This window comes from Falco biarmicus, chromosome 6 (genome assembly GCF_023638135.1).
Source record: "Falco biarmicus isolate bFalBia1 chromosome 6, bFalBia1.pri, whole genome shotgun sequence".
Taxonomy (NCBI): Eukaryota; Metazoa; Chordata; class Aves; order Falconiformes; family Falconidae; genus Falco; species Falco biarmicus.
Genome location: NC_079293.1, coordinates 64,576,849 through 64,599,223, shown reverse-complemented (window position 1 = coordinate 64,599,223; position 22,375 = coordinate 64,576,849). Strand labels below are relative to the sequence as shown.

Here is a 22,375-nt window from a genome sequence, read left to right as displayed (position 1 = left end):
AGAGTCAGGACTGTTTTCAAGCATAGAGAAACTTACGCATGATAACCACCCTCCTCTGAGCTCAGTGAAAATAAGTAAACATTCCAATATAAGCGCATGGCTCATTCCCACTCTTTCCCTGGGGCGAAGCAGGGTTTAGACTGTTTTCTTACCTGGGTATGGCACTCTCCCTTTTGTTACCAGCTCTGTCAGTAGGATCCCAAAAGACCACACATCTGACTTTATTGTGAACCTTCCATACAATGCCGCTTCTGGAGCAGTCCATTTAATGGGGAACTTGGCACCTAATGAAAGAATAAATGAGCCTTAATCAGAACAGCGACAGAATGGAAGTACCCGTTCGCAGGTGACTGTTGTGCTCTGACAGGTGCAGGTGGACAGATCTGCAGGCAAGTGTTAACAAACAGCTCTGTGAAGCACAGTCAGAGAGGACAGGCAGGTGTCTGCGCAGGGCAGAAGGAAAGACTTAGCAGGGAATGGGTGGGTTTGTCCCACATCCCAAGAGAAGGCTAAAACTTTTTAGTTCAGGTTTGAAGTTTTATAAAGGGGAAAAAAAAGAAAACCTAATAAGCCAAACATAATAGAAAATATTTCTCCCAAAATGTTTAAATTAGCATTACCCTGTGATATTTGCAAGTGACAGTTAGCACGTATGAACAGAAGTGAGATTTATTGGAAATGTACCTCCCAGTTTCCATGCTCAAGCTGAGCAAAATGCAAATCAAACAAACATGGCAAAAACATAAATTAAGAACAAACCTACTACTTCATTAGCAACATGCAAGGCCTTAAAAATAATACTGCCATTGGAGTTGCTTTGAGTGCAGTGATGTCAAGGCACAACTTTGGCCTGTGATTTATAACTCGACAGTGTACTTTAAGCTCCTGGCACTGAAAACCCTGTAGTGCCTTAAATAGGTGCAGTTCTTATGTGCTCATCCATCATCAGAGCCTGCAGGAGCCAGTTGTGGTAAGGATGGTAAGATAACAAGCCTTTAAACACTGATTTATTTGCTTTTCCAATCATTTACTGTTTTCTTAGGGAAAATATTTTCAGTATGACTTTAAAGAAAAGTCTTGTGGTAATAATTAACTTGTAGTATGTACAAAAAAGTATGCAGACATTTCCCTGGTGCCTTGTATTAACATACGGGGCAAAAGAGTTGCATTGCTTATTGCCGATCCCTAGTGACAAACACTCTTGAATTTGGAAACAGACTGACTTTTGACTTCTCACCACCCTCTCATAAAAGTTCCCTTAGCTTTCAGGAGGAGTGTGGAAAGTGTAACAACATGGACAAATCACTCTCAGGGAGTGAAGTTACAGCCCTGTTTACGGTTCCCTGCTGGTGCTGTTCTGCCGTCACATCCAGTGCTTGATGCCCCATTATCTTCTGCTATAAGCCACAATCTGACTTGACTCAGAGTAAAAAGTAAACATGGTAATTCTCATCTCCTTACTTAGTAAAATATCAGGTGTGCTAAAATGTTTCCTGCTCTATATGTAAGTGATCCTAAGAGAGAATATTACTCAAACAAATACGTTTTTCTAGGGAAAAATGCAGTTGCTCAAGTAAGTCCTGCTGAATTAAAAGATGCCAGACAAAGTCTCAGATCCCTAAAGTCAGGAACTTTAGTTAAGCATCAACACATCAATGGTTAGATTTTCAAAGGTGCTACAGGATTTCTGGATGTCTACTCACTTTCAATAAAGTCTGCCTCTTCTGTATTTTCATTAGTTGATATGCAGGCAGGAGCTAAAACTTTGGTGCCTGGCTTTGTCAATCTCCCTAATTTACACTTCTTCATGGGACCAATCTTAGTTTACAAGACTCAACATTTACAGAACTTCATCTTCTCTTAAAAACCACCTTGGCCGTGATGTCCAAGATCTCTGCAGCAGCAGCCTGCTATCACTTGAGCCTCTGTCCTGGAAGCTGGCCCTGCCTCACCAGCACCAGCAGTCATGTGGGGTTGGCAACTGGCTCCCCCAGCCACCGGCAGATCCTGCAGCTATGCATCCCTTGACAATCCTCGGAAAAACTGCATGCTGTATGTACCCGGTGGCTGGGTTCCCTAGACCTACAGTGCATGGCTTTTGATGGGCTTATGCAGGCATGCCATGAATATGAGGGCCAACATCCCTCTGCTCTCTCAAACACGCAGCTGAGATGGTACACACACACACACAATGCCAACTGAATGAATAGCTCCAGGCTCACCAGCAGCCCGAAGGCTTGGACGTTGGCTGGTGGTATGTGAGATAGCCAAGCATGAGGGTTTGCTCATTCGCGTTACACACATTTATTCAACAATTTTGTTTTTTTTTTAACCAGCTGTGATTTTCTGAGAAGTTGAGCCAAATCTGGTCTAATTCCCTTGTGCTTCATCCTTGGATCCAAAGGTAGCAACCAACTACAACTCATCTTTGGAGGAAAGAAATGTCTTCAGACTCCTTTGTGGCCAACTCCCCTGGTATTTTTGCCTTCCTCATCTATGGCCTGTGTGGTACTGGGAAGTGAGTATGTGGTGTCTCAAGGGACCATGGGAAGATGAGAAGCAAGGTAAGTAGGTGAGAAGGGGGGACAATTCTAGCACATCCCTTTTCCTGAGAGCTAAAGCAGTACGAGCCCCATTGGACTGTGATGAGCACTGCTGGAGAAGACAAATGGTCTGTGCTATGGATTTTCTGATAACAGGGTAGCTACTCACTACATTTCTATGTTGCCCCTGCTGTGGGTGATTCTCTGGCTAAAATAACCAATAAAAAATCACGTTCTGCATTTTGTGCAGCATTTCCTGAACTTTGGTTTGAAGTGATAGATAGGGAGAAGGGAAAGTCAAGGTTGGCAGAGAGGTCGCTAGCAGAGCCCTGCCTCATGGTTTACATGGTCCAAAAGAATCTGCAATCCAGTATGGCAGAGCCATCAGTGAGGGGAGAGCAGAGGCCAGTGAGGACGTCCTAGGCTGGCCCCCTGCACAGCTGCAGGTACGACACACGCACTGCCATAACACAAAGCGATCACACACAGCTTGTGTGAACGGGGGTGTGCATGTGTGTGTGTCCAACAGGGGTCCTCCCAAGGTGCTGCCTTCCATCTAATGTCTGGCACTGGAGACACAGGGTAGTGCACTGCTCTGAAGCCCCCGGATTGCTACTGCTACAGGCCAGCATGGCTCCTGACCGACACACAGTCTCTGTGCTCACTCTCTTTCCAACACACCAATTAAAAAGCCCACCCTTCCCTCTGCCCAGACTTCAGCAGCTTATTAAACAAGCTGACTTTGTGCTGCAAACAAATTACAGCATCAGATCATCAGATAAAATGCGTATTACTGACAAGCATGTTAATAAATCTGATAAGCTAAATTACCCCAGCTGACAAGGCAGCCTATCTCCTACTTTGAAGGCAGATTTTACATCAGTGCGGGGGATTTACCTTTTTTTTTGCTGGAACTCTTTTATGACAAACTAGCAGGTCAGTACTCCATGCGTACAAACCAACCGCACACCACATTCGTTAGGTCAGGATAGCCTGTCTTTGCTCCAAAGTGAGGTCCTAATCTGCAGCTTTTATCTCGGTGCCTTTTTTGAAGCATTTCAGCCTGGGGAAAGCCTTTTTTGAGTTTCTGCATTGCTCACAACCACATCAAGCTAAAGCGGCTCATACATTCTACTGTTAGGGCAGCTAGCCCTGCCTCCTACCTCAGAGGATTTTTGTGAGGGTCAGCCCTGTTCTTGGGACCTCTGCCCAGCTCTGCCCAGGTATTCACACAGGTTATCCTCCAGGATGATTTCCTTGGGAAAAATCAATTCACGGCTCTGCCTTAATTCTTTGTTGGCTATAAGCAGGCCACGTGATGAGAAGGAGCAGAGGGGGCTGGGATAATTGAGTGACCTTGATGTACAACTCTCAGCATGGTTTCTTCTGAGGCTAGCAAAAATCCCTCAGAGCTTTGTTTTTTCAGACCTAAATCTCAATGAAGCAGAAACCTCTGAAATTCATGCCCCAGAGCCACTGCCAGTTGATAATGATCCTGCTTACAGAAATCCTAAAAAGCTGCTTCCTCTCATACCTTAAAACCAAACCCAGTGCAACCCAAGCTCTAAGACCCCAGAACCAGGGGAACTCTTGAATTAGTGACCAGAGAATGTAGTGCAGCATCAAATTGCTTCTGGGGCTGGAAAGAGAAAGCTACAAAAGGTAAAACCGAAGTGCTGAAGCAAGCATGTAACAGGAAACGAGTCAGCCCTGGAAGGCAATGAGGAGTGCCGTGTGGGAGGGACTGCGCAATTACACTTTTTGTGCTGTGAGAAAGAACATGAAATTACAAGTCTGGCAAAACATCAAGGAGCAGAAGCAGGCTCTGCAGGCGAACCCCTCCCCGGGAAGCAGGGGACAAGGGGTGGAACTGCCGGTCTAAACACCCCTCTCACCCTCTGCCTGCATGCCCCCCTTCCCCTTGCCTTTCCTCTTGACCTGGACACACTCCCTTCTCGCAGACCAGATGTCTTCTCTGTAGGAGTGTATCAGTGATCCCCCCTCCGGGACTCTGGGGGCTGGCTGTTGAGAAGCAAGAGTCCTTCCTCCTGTGCACTCCGTGGCTGGCCCAGGGAAGGGCAGGTAAAGAGGAAGAACAAAGCCCTGGACGTTACAGCCCGCAGCAGTCAGTTGCGAACAAAAGAGATCTGATTAGTTTGTGAGCTGGGAGCCAAGTCTCTACAAAAGGACTGGGGAGAGCCTGGAAGGGGGAAAAAATCCCTGCTTATTTCTAGGAAATCAAAATAAGAAGCATCACTTGTTTTTAAGCAGGGGAGGAAGGAGATATTTCTAAGTGTTAAGGAGGCAGAAACGATCTGAGAGTTTACAAACACGTACAAGCACTCCCAAAATAGCTCTGACTTGTCTGGAAGGCATCAGAAAGATCCTTATTGTTTCATGTGTGCTTGGAGCGGCACTGCTGCAAGTGCTGCCAGTGTATGCAGTAGAAACATGGCCTGGAAAATAACTCTGCTCTTTTTTTTTTTTCCTTTTTTTTTTTTCTTTTTTTTTATTAAGGCAATTTTAAATTTGTATCAGCTGCTACTGCTTAGAATAGTAACAACTCTTCCCCAGCAGCTCTGTGGAGCACTCTGCACTCTCCACAAAAATGCCATGTGCTTGGCCAAAACTCTGCATAGCTGCTAACCAGATCAGTGTAAGTGTAGCAGAACTGCATGGGAAATCCTGTGTTGGAAGTGATGGGAAGGTTCTCTCTGTCCTGTAGGACAGCAGGAGGTTTAAGTCTTGCTTTACAGGACTGACCCACGCACCATCACTGATGGAAGGAAACAAGGCTGAATGCCTGACACTGGCTGGGGGGGGGAGTGTAGATGTTGCAACAGCAACAGCAACAGCCAGAAGAAGCAAGCCCCAATGGTGCAGGCTGCAATACAGTCCACCAGTGTAGCCTTTAAAATGGGCGTCACTTTAATAGGCGTGTTTTTCCCCTTTGATTACTCACTTCCTCTAAAAGCAAGAGAAGCCAAATGCTCATTACAAGCCAAGAACTTTTTTTTTTATATTATTTAACGGCAGTGTATAGCTGCTAGTCACACACTTTAAATCATTAGTGCCATGACTATCTCTTTCCTTCCTGATGATTGCTGAGAAATGGCAGCGCAGACAACAAACTGCTTTTTAGTTACCTCTCATAAATCAGGAGCAGTCAGGCCTCCTTTGTTCAAACCAAAAAGAAAATAAACTGGTCAGTAAAATGTTACCACCAGGCTGAGTAATACCCATATAGGTTCAGGAATCCTGCACTTTAGCCCGCTGGGGCTCAAAGCATCCCCATCTGTTTCCTTTCAAAATATTTAATCGGAGACAAAAGTGACAGTGGGGGAAGGGAGTAGGAGATCAAGCAAGGCTGGAGAAAACCACCTCTTCCCCACGCTGACAATAAGCTCTGTACTAACACACTCAAGCCAAGAGAATGACAACTGCTGAGGAGAGAGTGACCAGAGGCTTTCAACTTCAGATTTTGTAAGGCAAAACATTTCCTTTCTCCCACAGGAGCTGCCAGTCTGGAGTGCTCCCCATCCCCTTCTCCTCTGCTGGCCAGGCTCTGCTCCCGTGTCAAAATTCCCACTGAAGCAGTAGTCAGATAGATAAATAGAGCAGTCCCCAGATGCATCCCCTTGGAGGCTGAAGTAATAGGTCATGGGAAACAAGCAGAGGCAACCATTTCCTTCTGATACTGTGGTCTCCACCACGCAATGCTCAAACTGAAGTTTTAACTAAACAAACCAGGACTGAATCTCACTTGAAGAAAAATTCCAGAAACCATGTTTCTTCCCCAGTAAATTAAAGCTCCTACGCTCACCCTGGCTGCCCAGCTGGCTTGGAAGCCAGGTTAATTGCAATGAAATGTAAATTGAGAGTATGCTGCTCACCCCTCCCTAGAACAAGCTACCACTTAAGATAGGGTCAAAAAAGCATAAGTGAAAGCAGGAAAACCTTTCCAGAAGATGCCTGTGGTTACAGCTTTTTGGGTCTCTCGTTAAAGGAGTAGCTCCAAAGGATTTAAGCCTGTTTGGGAAGGATGGGTGACTTCTCCATACTTGTACCATGAGATGAAGCCAGGCAAACACAATTCAGATCTCTGGACCATCAGCAATGCAGGTTAAAAGCCAAACTACTTCTCCCTTCCCAGACACTTTTTCCACAATACAAATTATTTCTGCCACAGAAGAAGGGCAACAGATACCTGTGACTAGGCTCCCTCTCCCTGCCAGTCCTGGCGTTATGCTTTTCTCAGCTCAAAGTTTTCCCATCAAAAATCCAACAATTTTTACTTTCTTAAAAAATCTAAGCTTCTCCTTAACATCAGCCAGGTGGGTTTTCACGGCTTTCTAACATGTGAAGAAGGCAAAACTGTTCTGAGAGATTTAAACCAGGAAGCAAACAGGTCATCAGAGGATTTCCTAGGGATCAGGAGCTTGAAGAGATCTGGCTAGAAGTAGGTCACATACTTGTCTATTAAACCAAATAATTAGTCATGTCAAAATATAAGTTGGGTGGTTTCCAAAGGGAACAAAAGACATAGCAACAAACCAGACAAACGGAGATAACATAGGACACTGTTTCAAAGCCTTTTTGCAGACTGGATCTAGCTGCCTTGTTCAAGGAAAACTCTCATTTTACACAGGGGAAGGGCAGGCAGGCAGCTTTCTGTCCACCAGAGTCCACAGATACTCTTGTTACTCTGGAGAGAATAACACGAGGCTGTTTTTACTAGCAAGGAGCAATTCCCACCCTCAGGCTGAAATCAGTAGTGGTTAATACTCTGCATTAGTACCTCCTATGGGGTCTTCAAGGCCCTCCCCCAAACAATCAGGCTTCACTGTCCAAATGTGAAGTGGGCAGCTTTTAGGGTGGATGCAGCCTGTGGTCCACATCCCTGTGACTAGGTACTGCTGACAGCAGTTTGGAGGGGCGTGAACGGCATCAGAGCTGCTGCTTCCAGGCCAAGACAAGGGATGCTGGAAACTCTCTGTCTCCTTCTGTCAACACTTGGAAGTTACAGAAAGAGGTTAGCTCTTGCCTAAGAACTGATGGCAAAATCCATGCTGAAACAGGGACGTCTGGTCAAGAGAAAAAACTCCCAACAGGCAGGGGTAAATGCAGGTTATGAAGTACTTAGCGGACCTGTGCTTTCTGATGACATACAGCAGGGTTTAATGGGACACTCTTTGGCTTTGGCACTGAAATGGATGGAGTGGCATTTACCGACACACATTGAGCAAGCACTACCAATGTACTGCCAACAGAAAGAGAACAAAACTGTAGCTCTGCAGACTTGGACCAACATCTGACAACTAAGCATGACTTGTAAAGAATGACTAACTACAAAGAGCCTGTGTCATGGCTCAGTCTGAACACACACATGCTTTTAAAAAAAGGCTACAATACTCTTTGATACATTTTTATAGTGTATCAGTGGTCAGCTCTCCCCAGCACTCCGTGTGGCACTGGAAAATGGCTTTCCTATTACAGTAACTTTTTAAGTTCCCAAAGAAAACATAGTGCTCAGAAAGACAGCTCCATTGCATACAGCTCCATTGCATAGCGACACAATTCTTCGACCCGTTTGAAATAAAGGAAATAAGAACAGCAATAGTACAGCGGTGTTGATAGTGGTTAGTAAGTACTAGAAGGCGCACTATGAAAGAAACAGCTTACATAGGCTTTTCTGGATTCCCCCATTCAGGTTTTCAAGGCTGGTAAGTATATCTTCTTTATTATGCCACCATGAGAATTTTGTCTTTACTGTCACTTCACCCACCTCTGCTCTCACTCATCATCCTTGTTTCATTTTGTTCAGTACTTAAAGGGAAGACAACTACATGAGATGTTCTCTTTAGAACAGGCATTCAGCAGCGAAGTTCTGGGCTAGGAGTTAATATGAGTTCAGGATTTACTGAAAGCAACCCAAAGCATACGAGAGAGAACTTTTCAAAGCCATGTTCCACTCTTCCCCTGTCACAAGAACAATACTCAGTGCTACACCTGCTGCTGTATCTACCTTGTCTGGCCGTATATTCGTTGTCTTCAATCAGTCTTGCCAATCCAAAGTCAGCAATTTTGCATATTAGGCCATTCCCCACCAGAATATTTGCAGATCGCAGGTCTCTGTGTATGTAATTCATTCGCTCGATGTATGCCATTCCTGCAGCCACCTGTGAGAAGCATGAAGCACAATTGGTGCATTTTAAAATGAACTCGGACATACATGGGTTATAAAATATATGCACCTAAGTGCTCAATATTTGAAGACAGACCTGGGCTGCCATGTCCACCAAATTCGGTAACTTCAAAGCTCTTCCTTCTCCATCTTTTAAGAAATCTAGCAAACTCCCTGCAAATGCAAAGTTGACAGAATAAAGAGGTGTTAGGGAAAGTGGCTATTCATCAAGATGGAGGTGTAGCAGTATGTGCAGTATTACAGAAAGCAATGTTTTGAAAGTTCAAGTAGACAGTTTCAAAAAACCCCACAGTATCTTAGAATTCTCCTATTATACTTGTTTCACTCCTCTTTAAGGCTGGATTGCAGAAGAATATGTCACTAGTCCAGAGAGAGTTGCAGGGAAAGAAACAACATTGTTTTTAATTTTTCTAACCATTACTGAGAAAGCTGATCTTAACTTTTCCAGCACTCTTTGAAACTACATACCTGCTGCTCTCTAAAGGCCTCAGCTAGCTGCAAAGCATCAGCTCGGTTCCAAGGCACACAAGCTATGGAAAAAGTCAGATCCCAGCTCAACCTGCTCCAAAAGAAAGGTCAGCCTGGAGCCTCGTAAGCCCAAAGGGGCTAGCATTAACAAAAGCTAATTTTCCTTAGAAATTAGTAGTGCTCCTTCTTTAGGTAACCCAGAACTAAATGTAGCATGAAGCATTTATTTTAGAAGACCACTATGCAAAACTAGAGAAGACAAAGCAGAGATCAAATTAAAGCAATTTTAGCAAAAGCTGTAAGAACGTAGCTCCTCTGTGCAAGGGTAAGCAAGGAGATTCCCTGTAGCTTTTTAAAAAAGCTTAGGATTCTACAGCTCCCTTCCCAATTCTGTATTCAAACAGAGAAGTGCAGCAGTCTCCTTTAAATAAGGTCAGTGAATTGGTTTAATAAATAAGGGGAAAAGACAGATGATTAGGCGTTTCTCCCTTGATAAATTGTCAGCCTCAAGCTCAGATCCAAAGATGTAAAATGTTACAGTAAAAACTAGGAAAGTAAGCCAAAATAAACCACGTACTTCAGAAGGATTTTGAGAAGTCTTTTTTTTTAAGGGGAAAAAGCACATGCTTGTCACTGAGACATATGATTAAAGTGTGAGTTAGTCAGGGCTTGGATGCCTCTGAGGAGGGAGGTGGGCAGGCACCTGCCAGGAAAATAAAAATCAACTCCAAATAGACTGAAAAAATGCACTTAAAATTTCAGAGTGTATCCTCCAATGTACAATGAAATTTCCCTGTGAGAACTCATGTTTCCTATTTGGTTCATTTGCTTTTCCAAAACAAGCAGATTTTTTGCTCTGCTCTCAGCACCCCTGCTGGAGATCTGATGGAGTGAGAAGTTTTCCTTTTCTCATTTTACTACATAGTTACCAGTTAAGTAGCTTAAAGAAAAGGAGAAAGGAGAAGGGGAAAAGGAAGGGGAAAGAGGACGGAAAGAATCATATGTGCAAATCCTGTATTAAAATGATAAATGGTGTCAACTGAAAATTAAATTGTGATCTGAGAGCGAGGTGCATGTGACAGAACTCAGGACTGCTAAAAGAAACAGCAGAAATCTTAGGCCAATAAGTAAACTGAAAGAAGATGCCATATGAATTCTGGTGCCAGGAAAAGCTAGCATCTTGGGAAGCACCATGTAATATCACTCACAGCTAGAAAATGCAATTTTCTATTTGTCAGGGCAGTTCAGATGCTGGTGCAGTTGGAACCACTCAGGCTGCACCAACTTCTCCCTCCCCATCTAGTGCAAATTTTCTTCGTACATCTAGTAGATTTCAGGTTTTGGGCCCAGTTCAGAAATGAATTCATAATTCTTCTGAAGCCAGAGGTGAATTTAGCTTCCTGCTCCCTCTCTCCTTCCTCACACACTGTTCATGCATCATACATGCACCTCCCTCTGTATCCTCAAGGAGCACCAGTAAAGAAAAAATATTGTTATCAAGGGCAGCAGCTTTGGCTTCACCTTTGCTCATGTACTCCGTGACAATATAGATAGGTTCTTCAGATACCACAGCATAAAGTTGGACCAATTTGTCGTGTTTTAGCTTCTTCATGATTTGGGCTTCCTCTAAGAAGGATTCTGGAGACATAGTCCCAGGCTTCAGGGTCTTGATAGCCACTTTAGTATTTCCGTTCCACGTACCTACAAGCATAGATACTTAAATTAAACATCTTCCGCTCCTTTTTCTGCCTGATGCCTAATGTAACCAAGAAATAAACTAGCAAGGACACTTAATATAATTATTTTTTTAAACTGTGGTTTCCCATGTTGTCTTATCATTACATTCCTCCCACGCCTCCCTCATATTTTAGTCTTTATTATATTCCCGTTGGCACTGGGGCACAATCACCGTTGTTCTATTCAGACAATGTTTCCACTGATGTCCACAGAAGCCTTCTCTGAGTAAGAAATATGGGACTGCTGAAACCCATCTTCATGTATTCCCTTGCTAACAAGTAATTGCTACAGACAACAACACAGCTCCAGTCACAGGCTGGGATAACAAAACTCGTTAAACCCAGAACTTTCCATTTGCAAGACATTTTAACATTTTGTTTTTGTTCTGAGTCAGAGGAAAAAGAATATTCTAAGAAAAATTCCCAAGAAACAAATTCTGAATTGATTTCATTTTAGAAACATGGGCATGTTTCCAAACTGAAACGCATCTTTTTCCTTCCCCTCCAATGCCCAGAAGCCCAGCTGTTGCCGATTGAAAATGAGGTGATTCCTGTCCACTTCATTTTGTTCTTTACTTACAGTCAGCACTGAAATGGACAAGGTGCATCATTTTTCAGCCATCATCTAGCAAGCCTTCTGTAACACCTGAAAGCCTGCACAAGGACCTGGAGAGAGCTGGGGAAGGCTATCTCAGGGCATCCCACAAGAGATGGGGCTTCTCTTTGGTATTTGCAAGGGGGAGAAGGAGGAGTGGAAAGAAAAAAAAACCCCAAACACCTAGCTATGTTAACAGCTTTTGGGGGGAGGAAAGGGGACCGGGGAAGGGAAAGGAAGGAAAATTAAAATGGGCAGAAATATCACTTTCCTAGTGCCTTCTGGCTGTCCCTTGCCCAGACTTGCCAGAACCCTGCTCCAGAGCCAGGGCTGAAATGGCTCTGAATGGGACCTGTGACCTGTTGATAGGAAGCTGCTGTGTGATAAGGCAGAACAATACTAAATGACTTCAGGAATTAATCCTATCGAGTAAAAATTACTCCGCTGCACTTAAACACAAGGATAGCAGAAGGCCTACAAAGTACATGAAGACTCAGACTCGGGTCTAGTTTCTATAAATAAAGATGTTGTCAAAAAAGGTAATGTGTAAAATAAGCCTGGATTGCCTTTGTTAAAAGCACATTGACGGCTACCGAGACTCAGCTGCTGCATGGGAACCGATTAACCCAAAATAACGTCATCAAGAGCTTTTGCAACCTGCCAGAGCACAAAATAAGCTGGACTGGTTTTTGTGCAGGTGGTCTGGTCCCAGCTGCCACCCCACCCAGCTGAGGACAGGGGAGGAGTGGCAGGGGCAATCCCCCAAGCCTCACAAGCACCGTCTGGGGTGGGGGGGGCTTGTGGCGTGTAGCCAGAAGTGTGCAGGGCAAGTCTGGTTTTCACTATGCCTTGATTTTCTTCTGGCAGCTCAGCGCCAGCTGCTGTCACCTCTACCAGTGGTGGAGCAATGCCTTGAGTTACTACCACTGTTACCCCAGCACACTGGAGGAGGACTCTTGAGGTCTTAGTTTCACTCTGTCCTTCAAATCAGAGCTGAAGCAGGACTTGGCTTTAGTGGCATTCCTGTGTAAACTGGGAAGGATGCGGTTTCACCTCCTAATTTCAAGCAGGGCGGCCTAAATTTTTTCTGAAGGGTGAAAGGGAGCGTGTTTTATCTGGAGCCGCTGGGGCTCCGGACCGCAGAGTGCTGTCGGTCACGGCCACTTTGCAGAGGTACCACAAATAATATGAACGAGGAATGAAACTCTAGTCTACAGGCACCAGGGTTTCTGTCACTGGCATTAATAAACTAGGATTTTACCTAGCGTGTTAACATGATTAACTGTGTATTATCTGTTTGCATTGCCTTAACAAAAATCCCAGGACCCATTCTGTTACCAGGAAGTGTTTTCTATTTTTAAACACTTTTATTAACTTCTCCAGTTAAAAAAAGAAAAGAAAACAAAAAGGCTAACTTATCCTCTCAGCCCAGATTTGAGCTTAAATTGTTAAATTTACTTGTTGTGGTTTGGTATGTTTCTCTCTAATAGAAAATTAGCATAGACTTCCCTCTGAATTCCTCCCATATGTAGTTAGTTACTACTTAATGTATTTTTTATTAATTTTTGCTGTGTTAATCTATTCCAATGTGGTAAAGCTTCAGGGCTGTTAACATATTTTTATGATATATTGCTTTAAGAAACATGTCATCGTTGTAATAAAAATTTTTGCATTTCTGACATATTTGGTACTAGCACTTGGCACTTTATTTCTCATAGACGATAGTGGTTTGGTTTTTTTAATTTAACTTGTTCCTTTAGCTTATGGTATCAGTTTAAGATCTATGGCACACAAAGCTGACCACTAAATGTTAACATCAAATCAAAACTCTCACATGCATTCAAGATGGAGAACAAGAAGGTGAAACTGCAGTTATCTGGGGATGCTAATAGAAAACACAGGTAGCTTTCTTTGCAATGGGTCAACTATAATTCTGTGAAATTCCATAAATTTCTATATTTCTAGTCTATAAATTCTACAGATTTCACAGACTTGTTGCCATGCTCCTTGCTGTAGTCTTGCAATGGAAAAAAGCTGCAAGAACCCAGGAGATCCTGCTGGTTATTTTGGTTGTACATACTTTTGTGACACTGCAACAAAAAGAGCGGCCAAACTGCTCCACCAAATTTTTCTGAAGAAACAACATATAGCGATTCTTTATTTGAAGCGGTCATTTTAAAGAGGCTACTCAGAATGCTATTTGGCAAAAAAATTTAGCCCACCTCTCATTAAATGGCCACTATATTGTTTCAATGCTATGGCCATACTAAGATTTATATATCTTTTAATTTGGTATTGGTTTATAGTCATTAAAAGAATGAGGGCCATAGAGGGGGCGGGGGGGGGGGGGGGAGGGGGAGGGGAATAAGTAAAGCTGGCAAGCGTGCAGAAAACAATGTCAGCAGATTTGGAAAATGTCAGTCCTTCTGGACTTCAAAGCAGGGGTTCAGCTGGGCTGGGCAAGCCTTGCCTCTATTGTCCCCGGTCCCTACATCAAGTTTTGGGGTTCTGCTGCAGATACAAATTTCAAAACTGACTTAAAGAAGTAGATGGGAAAGGTAGTTTGACAATATCCGCTTGCTGATACTTGCCATTATTTTTAAACTGGGAGGGCAGATGGAGGCACTTTCAGGGTCTGATCCCATCAGTGCTAAAACACACAAGGAAAAGAAAAATGTCTACTTACCAGATTAATTTCTGGTTAGCCATTCTGCCTTACAAGTTTAGCATAATTCCTATTTTAATACCTAGCAATTGTGTAGTCACCCAAATAAACCCAATATGATTAATGAAGTTCAATGCCCTAATCTCTCATACCAGCATGTACAAGTGAAAGGAAGTTTCCCTGTGGATTACTGTATTTAGGTCTGACTGTTTTAGGCAACACAGACTAACATTTCATACTATTCTGATCTTGTAGCTTTAAGATCTCTACTTGAAATGCTTATTTCTGCCAAGAGGGCCTTAAAAGATCCATCCAAAGCAAAATATATTCTCTGCCTTACCACGCCACACTTCAGCGAAACACCCCTGACCAAGCTTCTGTTCCAGAAATAATGAATCACGTGCAACTTCCCATGCATCTTTAGCCAATCCAACAGTTTGTGGGGTATTATTCGTAGCAATCACAGTTAAGTTAAAACACAAACCATCAGCTTTCTCTATAGGAGAGGAAATTAATAAAAAAAACACACTTATAATCCAAAATTATGCATGCATTGAGAAAGATGGAAGGTAATTTGTCTCTCAGTGCTGCATTAAAGTTCATCTGCAAACACTGGTTTTTGGATACTGAAGGTAAGGACTTTTTAGCTTGCAGGAAAAGGCTCCTTGGTATAATTAATAGATTACTATGCAAGCCTTGATTTATTATTAAGACAGTGGTAATTTGTCAAAATCAAAACTTTCCAAGGAAACATAGATTTTCACTTTTCTTTTGCCATCAATTACAGTGAAAGTTGAAGATTAAAGAATTTCAAAGTCAAAGACATGATTCCAAAGACATTTTTCCCAAGAGTCTGAGCTTTGCTCTTTCTTTTTTTGTGGGTCACAACGCCCTACATTTTCACCTTCCATCTTGTAATCCCCACACAGAGAGCTATTTTAGAATAATTATTTTGCTCCATACCCATCCATACTTCCCCAAACTGCCCATTTCCCAGTCTCTTGATCAACTGTAGGGATTCTCGTGGAATTTCCCAGACATCTTTGGTTTTGACAGACAGATCAGTAAGCCTTGGCATTCCTTTATGACAGGGGACTACTAAGCGGCAGCAAAGACCTGCAGCTCTCTCTGATGGAGCCAGAAGTGAAGCCAACAGCAAAGGAGAGGAAAGAAAAAAAAGTGTGACATGAAACAAAAACAGTAAGCATAAAAACAATGCTACTCACAACAGCTGTTAGTTGCATACCACAAAGCATCCTGGAAGATTAGAAATTGAACACTGAAACATATTCATTTGAGACAGAACAGGGAATATTTTAGTCTCTGTTTCCACAGCCTGAAATAGAAGGTGACCACCAATGGTTTCTCTTATGGACTCAGGATTTCCCTTCTCCCACAGTGCTGCATTAAAACAACTTCATGAGTAACTGTTATACTATAGTACAGTATAACTTTTTAAAAATCATCTGTAAGTCACAAACGATTGTTTCTGTACTGAGGAAAAGAAACACAGAGAAGATTTACTTTTTCTGAAAATCACAGCAATGAAAATTTGGCAAATTTTTGATTTTTTTCTAGGTATTCTGGAAAAAAATATTTTCTATATTCTCCTCTGTGAAAAGGTGTTTTTGTAGGTGTCCTGTAAAAGACTTTTTCTGCTGTTGTTTCTAGAGCAAATTTTTATTAGTGTATGCAGCCAATCCTACATCGTTTGGGGCATATTCACTATACTTATTTCTTGCAAAGTTTCACAGAGGACTGGGTTGTGACAAAATCACAAGATGTTTTTGCATGAGTAAACTTAATGATATATATCTAAAAAATACATACATACACACATATTGTTGTGTAGTATACTACGCTGCACAAAGCAGACTACAACATAAAGCTTGCACAGTGACTTCCATCTTAAAACAGGTGCAACAGAGCGGAACAAGGTGGGGAACTGCAACTGTATTTCAGACTCAAACATAATCTTTATTCTCCTGTGCAAGATATCTTTCTGGGCAGATGAACAGTTTGTTTCAGCGTCACAAGGTGGGCAAGCACTAAAGCTCCGTGCTACACCAAGCTCTATGTCCTCAGCACAAATGAAGTTCAACCAGGGCAAGTGTCGAGTACTGCACCTGGGGAGGAATAACCCCTTGCACCAGTACAGGCTGGGGGATGACCTGCTGGGAGGCAGCTCTGCAGAGAAGGACCTGGGAGTTCTGGTGGACAGCAAGCTGCCCATGAGCCAGCACTGTGTCCTGGTGGCCAAGACGGCCAGTGGGATCCTGGGGGGCATTAGGAGCACCATTGCCAGCAGGTTGAGGGATGTGATCCTCCCCCTCTACTCTGCCCTGGTGAGGCCACATCTGGAGCGCTGTGACCAGTTCTGGGCTCCCCAGGTCAAGAGAGACAGGGAACTGCTGGAGAGGGTCCAGTGGAGGGCTATGAAGATGATGAGGGGACTGGAACATCTCCCTTCTGAGGAAAGGCTGTAATCTGTGGCTGTTTAGTCTGAAGCAGACTCAGAGGGGATCTTACCAATGTCGACAAATATCTACAGGGTGAGTGTCAAGAGGACAGGGACAGGCTCTTTTCAGTGGCGCCCAGTGACAGGACAAGGGGCAATGGGCACAAATGCAACACAGGAGGTTCCATCTGAATATAAGGAAAAACTTCACTCTGAGGGTGACAGAGCCCTGGGACAGGCTGCCCAGAGAGGCTGTGGAGTCTCCTTCTCTGGAAACATTCAAAACTGGCCTGGCCATGATCCTGTGCAACCTGCTCTGGGAGAACCTGCTTTAGCAGGGGGTTGGACGAGATGACCTCCAGAGGTCCCTTCCAGCCCTGACCACTTTGTCATTCTGTGAAATGTTGTGGGATGGTGGGGAAGTCCCTACGGACACCCTGACATGGCCTCATTGCCTCTCCTGTAGCAAGAAAACAAAGACCACAAAGCAGGGAAGATTAGCTGACCAGTTGGCGTGTCTTATTCCCAGATAATTCCAAGGGGAAAATTAGGAGAGGGACTAGTCAAAATATGGATTATATCTGGGAAGCTTTCTTATGAGTTTGGACAGCTGCAAAAAGAAGCTGGAGGTTTTTTAAGACTTCCTTCCTTTCCTTTAACTGAGAAAAAACAGGTTGGCATGCTGATGCTCCAGTTAAACCCGGACTTAGCACAGAAACCGATGGTTGACAGGCCGGCTGTCAGGGACTGGGTGAAGGCTGCTCCAGCTCTAGGCATGCCGTTACTAAACTTCAGTCTGATGTCAGGATACCCTGGGGATCTTAATATTTGTCATTTGTAAATCTCATCTGTGAAAGTCCAGACACTGCAGTTAACTTTATTATCCAGCTGGAAGGAGCTGGGATAAGAGGGAAGTCCGGGTAATCCGGGTACTCGGCAGTGCTGCGGGGGCACAGCGCAGGGATACCTGTGCTGTGTCTGTACAAAGGTACACCTTGTACCTCCAGCTCCTGGCCCAGGACTGCTTACACGAGACCAAACCCCACACTGTCTGCCTGGGTGGCCTGGTTTCCAGCTGCCTGGACAAGGGGGATCCTCCAGACTGGACAGCTATGGGATGAAGGGTGGGCTGCAGAGCATACCTGTCTTGCTGTGAAGGCACTGACCTATGGTCTCAGCAGTGGTTCTTCAGGAACCATGTTGATCTTAGGGAGTCATCTGGGCATCTTTGAGCTCTCCCTAGAAGTAAATCTAGGCACTGACAAGGTGTTGTGCTAATCTACCTCCCACTTAGAGGCAGCCTTCACGTTTCCAGTCAGCTGGGGCTGGCACGGATTGAGGGCTCCTGTGCTCACCTGAGTCTGGGTCTGTACCATGCCCCCCTGAGCTACCCTACCTGAATGCTATTGCTTACACCTCTGTGTTGCACAGAAATGGCTGCTTCCAGAGCTATTTGTTTCTGCACCTGTGCATGGAAAATACACCACCCAAATAATCTGACCACAGAAAACTAAAAGTTGATGTATACCAGGTGGTATAGTGGAGTTGAAAATTATCTCCCTTAGATGTCAGGTTTTATACATTATTTAGCTTAGTTGAATGTAGAGTCACCAGAAACAATTAGAATTTTTCCCAGGCAGCATACACCCATCAGAAATTGGGCGGAGAAGACAGCCAGATGTCTAGTATGAATAGCATAAGAATACAGCAGACAGAATACAAAGAATACAGAAAAACACCCCACAGAGAAGTTGATTTCCCAAGTAAAAATTATGAAAAGTGTTTGAGCAGCAAGCATTTGGGGTCATCTGTTAATATTATAAAAGGCTAAAGGAAGGGGAAAAAAAGCAAAATAATTCAATATACAAATTTCTGCTTAAAAAATGACCACGTTGAGAAGCATGGTAGTCTTCTACGTAAGAACTGCTTGGCCTGAGCAGAGGTTTGGAAGGCTTTAAAGTTGTATCTATTGTACACCGATTGCCAGTGACAGCAGGATGCACTTTTAGGTTGAATAGGGCATGCCACATTTTAATCACAGGAATTAAAAAAAAAAAAAAAGAAAGAGCTTGGCAGGTGCATACGAACAGTGTGCATAAAGGAACACCCACCTTGCCATATTTATTTTTTACAATGAGAGTGATTGTAATTCAAATGTTAATACTTTGCACATTGAACACAAATCCAATGGGAAAATTTGAGTCAGGTAATATATGCAAACCTTTTGGTCATTCCTTTAAGTGACTGAATTCCACAATGCAATTCCCCGTTTGCTTTATTAGCAATAGTGTGCTGCAAAATGATAGATATTAGCACTCGCTTATGCACAGGAAATTCATGCTTTGAGATGTGCAAGTCGAATTCAGTAACTCTGCTTGCTTAGAAAAGGGAGAGCAGGTAAAACCTTTACCTCAGTAGAGTGCTAGCTTTTAAAAGCTCTGCTGCTGTACACTGTGAACGGCACTCAAAGCCATTTATAACTGTAATGGGAAAGGGATAATGGAAGATGCATTACAACAAGCAAGAGACATAGCTCAAATGACTCTTTAGGGCGTCTTATACATATATCAGCTCAGCAGCAAACACTTTTGTTTTAAAATACTTGAGAGTGCTGTGTATTATCTGAAAAATTACCTGAATAATGCTGAACCAGCTGCTGAAGAGTTTCAAATTGTGCCCGAGTTGTGATATAATATCCACCATTGTCAAGTTTACGGATCTTATAATGTTTGACATGATCTCCTTTCATATCATCCCAGTCTCGAATAGACAGGGAATAGGCACCTGTTCCAAGAAAAGGAGAAGTAAAAAATTGTAAGTAGCTTTTAGACACAAAGATTTTGGTTTGCTAGTCAGTTGTTATAAAGGGAAAGAGAAATTGCTTCACAAAAATGCTTACTGCACCTGAAAAAGAACAAGTGAATCTAACACAGTGAAGTATCACAGATGTTCACACCATGTCCCTTTCACACTTTGCTAGAAAGAAATCAGGAGCTCTGTGTAAATGAAAACTCACATTTTAACATTTACTGCTTCAGGTTGTTAAATTGACTTTTCCTATTCGAAGTGTCAGGTGACACTGCAAATACTATACTTTAGGTAAATGCCAGTGGGTGGTAAATACCAAGATTTTCATAGGAAGCACTGGAAATGACTTTATGTATGTGTAGTGTTGTTACCCAGATGGATCCCAAACCTCTCTACAAACATTAAACAACCAAATTAGCATACTTTGTACGCCACAGTCTTTGGAAGGTGGTACTACACGAAGACTGTACACCAGGGAGATCTACAAGAACTGCACATTTCACTTTCCAAATCCATGCTGGAGCTTTAGAGCTTACTGGTGGGATTCAGATGCCCAGGCACAGGGGTTAAGTGCTGTGTAAGATGCCCCAGGACATCCTGCTTGGCAGTTTTCCCACAGGCTGCCATGTTTGTCCGGTCCACACGGATGCCCTGCGAGCATTTCAAATGGCTCTGGATGCTCATGGCCAGGTAAAGGAACCTCAGTTGAGGGGCTCGATCTAGTTTTAGGTGTCATGGTGGCTATCTGCAGGTGGGCTATGGGCTTGATATCGATGCCCATACATAAGCTTCTGGTCCTCTTAGAGCTGCTGACTCGCAGCCTAGTTTCCGTGAGTGTTACGGCAGTGTAGATATTGATGGTGTAACACAGGTTTGAGCACTAGGTGTCTGCAGTTGTGGGCAGCTGAACTGAATGCCAGCTTCCTGCTGACTTTAAACAGAGCATGGTGACCTACGTGCGGACCTGCACATTCAGGTATCTTAATCTGAAGCAGCATCCTGTTCTGCATACAGTGACACCCACGCTTCGGTCCTCCACAGTGTCAAAAGCAAAGCCACATTTTGCAGCATAATACAGTTTCTGAGCAAAAGCATGGCCAATTCAAAGGCAGTGGAGAAGACAAGTCTTCAATCGTGGCTCAGATGAATATTGTGTTTACTCAAAGGTAACTCAGGCATTAAAAGGAAAAAAACCTGGAGGTGATGGCAGTGCAGAGATCACAGGAAGGTCCTCATTTTGGAGCCTGGGCTGCTTTCACTGGTAACCATGTCAGCTAAGGACAGGAAAGGAAACCCACCAGCAGACAATTTCAGACAACATTAAAGGTAGAGTGATTACCTACAGGTTTGATAGCAAACAGCACTGACTGCTGCTTATCCCAAGTCAGGGAACTTTTTAACACACCTGACAGGTTTACATCCTCCAGAACCCCCTCCAGCTAAGTGAACTGGTTTGAAGAAGTGAAATGGTTTAAAGAACTCCCTACAGTCAGGGGGTTGAGGTCCCTGGTATAAGATGTCTTTCCTGGATGTCTCCCCAGGAAGAAGTTTCCCTGACCACATTAACATACAACAGGTTGCACTGGCGGGTGGCTCACTGCTGAGGGAGTTGCAGTGAAGGGAACGTCAACACCCTGACTCCAAGGACTTCTCAAATTCCCTGTTGTTGTCCTCTAAATAGGAAGAAAATAGCCAGCACTTACACAGATGATTCTGGTTTATGTGAATGGGTGACACCCTAAGGGTGACAAGGTTTTTATTTCTAAATGTAGAAAAATACTGTTTGTTTAGGATATTTTTCTGAGGAGGCTCTCCCATGGAGTAAGTACATCTCTCTCAGCTAGGAGTTCAAAGCTTTTTGGGGATTTGCAAGCATATCTTATGCATGCTTTGTACCACCACTCTGGGTTGTACAGCCCACTTTCAAAATTTTCCAGGCAATGTTCTCCACCTCCACATTTGTGAGTTTTGATCCACTGGCAGCAGCTGTATTTTCTTTAGTCACGCTCCCTGCCTATCTGGTCACTATTTTAGATTCTTTAGGAAAATGTAAACAATCTGTGGCTCCTGGTCTGTAATCAGAGCTGTGTGGGTGGCCCTCTGTGGACCCCCGCTGACCTCAGATCAAGTTGCAGGACTGGAGCTTTAGTTCCAAATCTGGACAAAACCAAGAACCAAGACGGATTTTTCATTATTCATTTATTTAGGCTGTTGGTTATTTATACTATTCATTATTATCTGATGATAAATTCAAATAGAAGAGATACACATAATAAAAACTTGGATAGAAATACGACGTTACAATATATCATACTAATGATTTTTTAAAAAAAACAAACCTAAAACCAGACAGCCTTGGAGGGTGGAGATTGAAACCAGGTGAAGGTTTACACAGACAAGAGCTGATGAAGTACCTGGGTAGCCAGGCATTGAAAAAATGAAAAGCCAGCTCCATATGATTTATTTTGGAAGTAAGAAGAGAAGGCAACCATGATCAAGGGAGGTTAAATTCATGCCGAAGTCATCCATGATGATATCTTTAACATGATCTTGACTAATTTTATTATTGTTATTATTTAAAGCAGAAGGGTTGATTTTAGGTCACAAAATGATTCCTGCCTCAAGCCCAAGATGACTAGCTGGAGTAAGGCATTTTGAGAAGACTTATGGCAGAAAGCACCGTTCGAGCCCTCCCAGCTGACTTTTTCTCTTTCATGAACATCAAGTTCTCTCTATTTTCTTCTAACAACATGCCAAAACACCACGACGATGAGAAGGGAAATAGGCGTTCTTGACAAAAACCATGCATGTTTGGCTTTTTCTAATGGCTTTGAGGCAAACTTAGCTTGAAGATGTAGAAAGCCTTAAGTTCAAATGCAGAGAAATTAAGCTTGTTG

At 43.3% G+C, this 22,375-nt stretch overlaps 1 protein-coding gene across 3 annotated transcripts in view; it reads right to left on the bottom strand.

Moving 5' to 3' along the window:
- The window catches only part of FYN (FYN proto-oncogene, Src family tyrosine kinase), a 143,490-nt gene that overhangs the window by 10,881 nt on the left and 110,234 nt on the right, over positions 1-22,375 (bottom strand). For 2 of the 3 annotated variants that reach the window (XM_056342803.1, XM_056342804.1), the window contains 6 exons: positions 19,305-19,454; positions 15,176-15,340; positions 10,738-10,917; positions 8,825-8,901; positions 8,569-8,722; positions 153-284 (listed from right to left, as the gene is read on the bottom strand). In XM_056342803.1, coding sequence (XP_056198778.1) covers positions 153-284; positions 8,569-8,722; positions 8,825-8,901; positions 10,738-10,917; positions 15,176-15,340; positions 19,305-19,454 — 858 coding nt within the window. Of the gene's footprint in view, positions 1-152; positions 285-8,568; positions 8,723-8,824; positions 8,902-10,737; positions 10,918-14,552; positions 14,709-15,175; positions 15,341-19,304; positions 19,455-22,375 lie in introns of all 3 variants that reach the window. The other variant, XM_056342806.1, reaches the window with a different exon arrangement.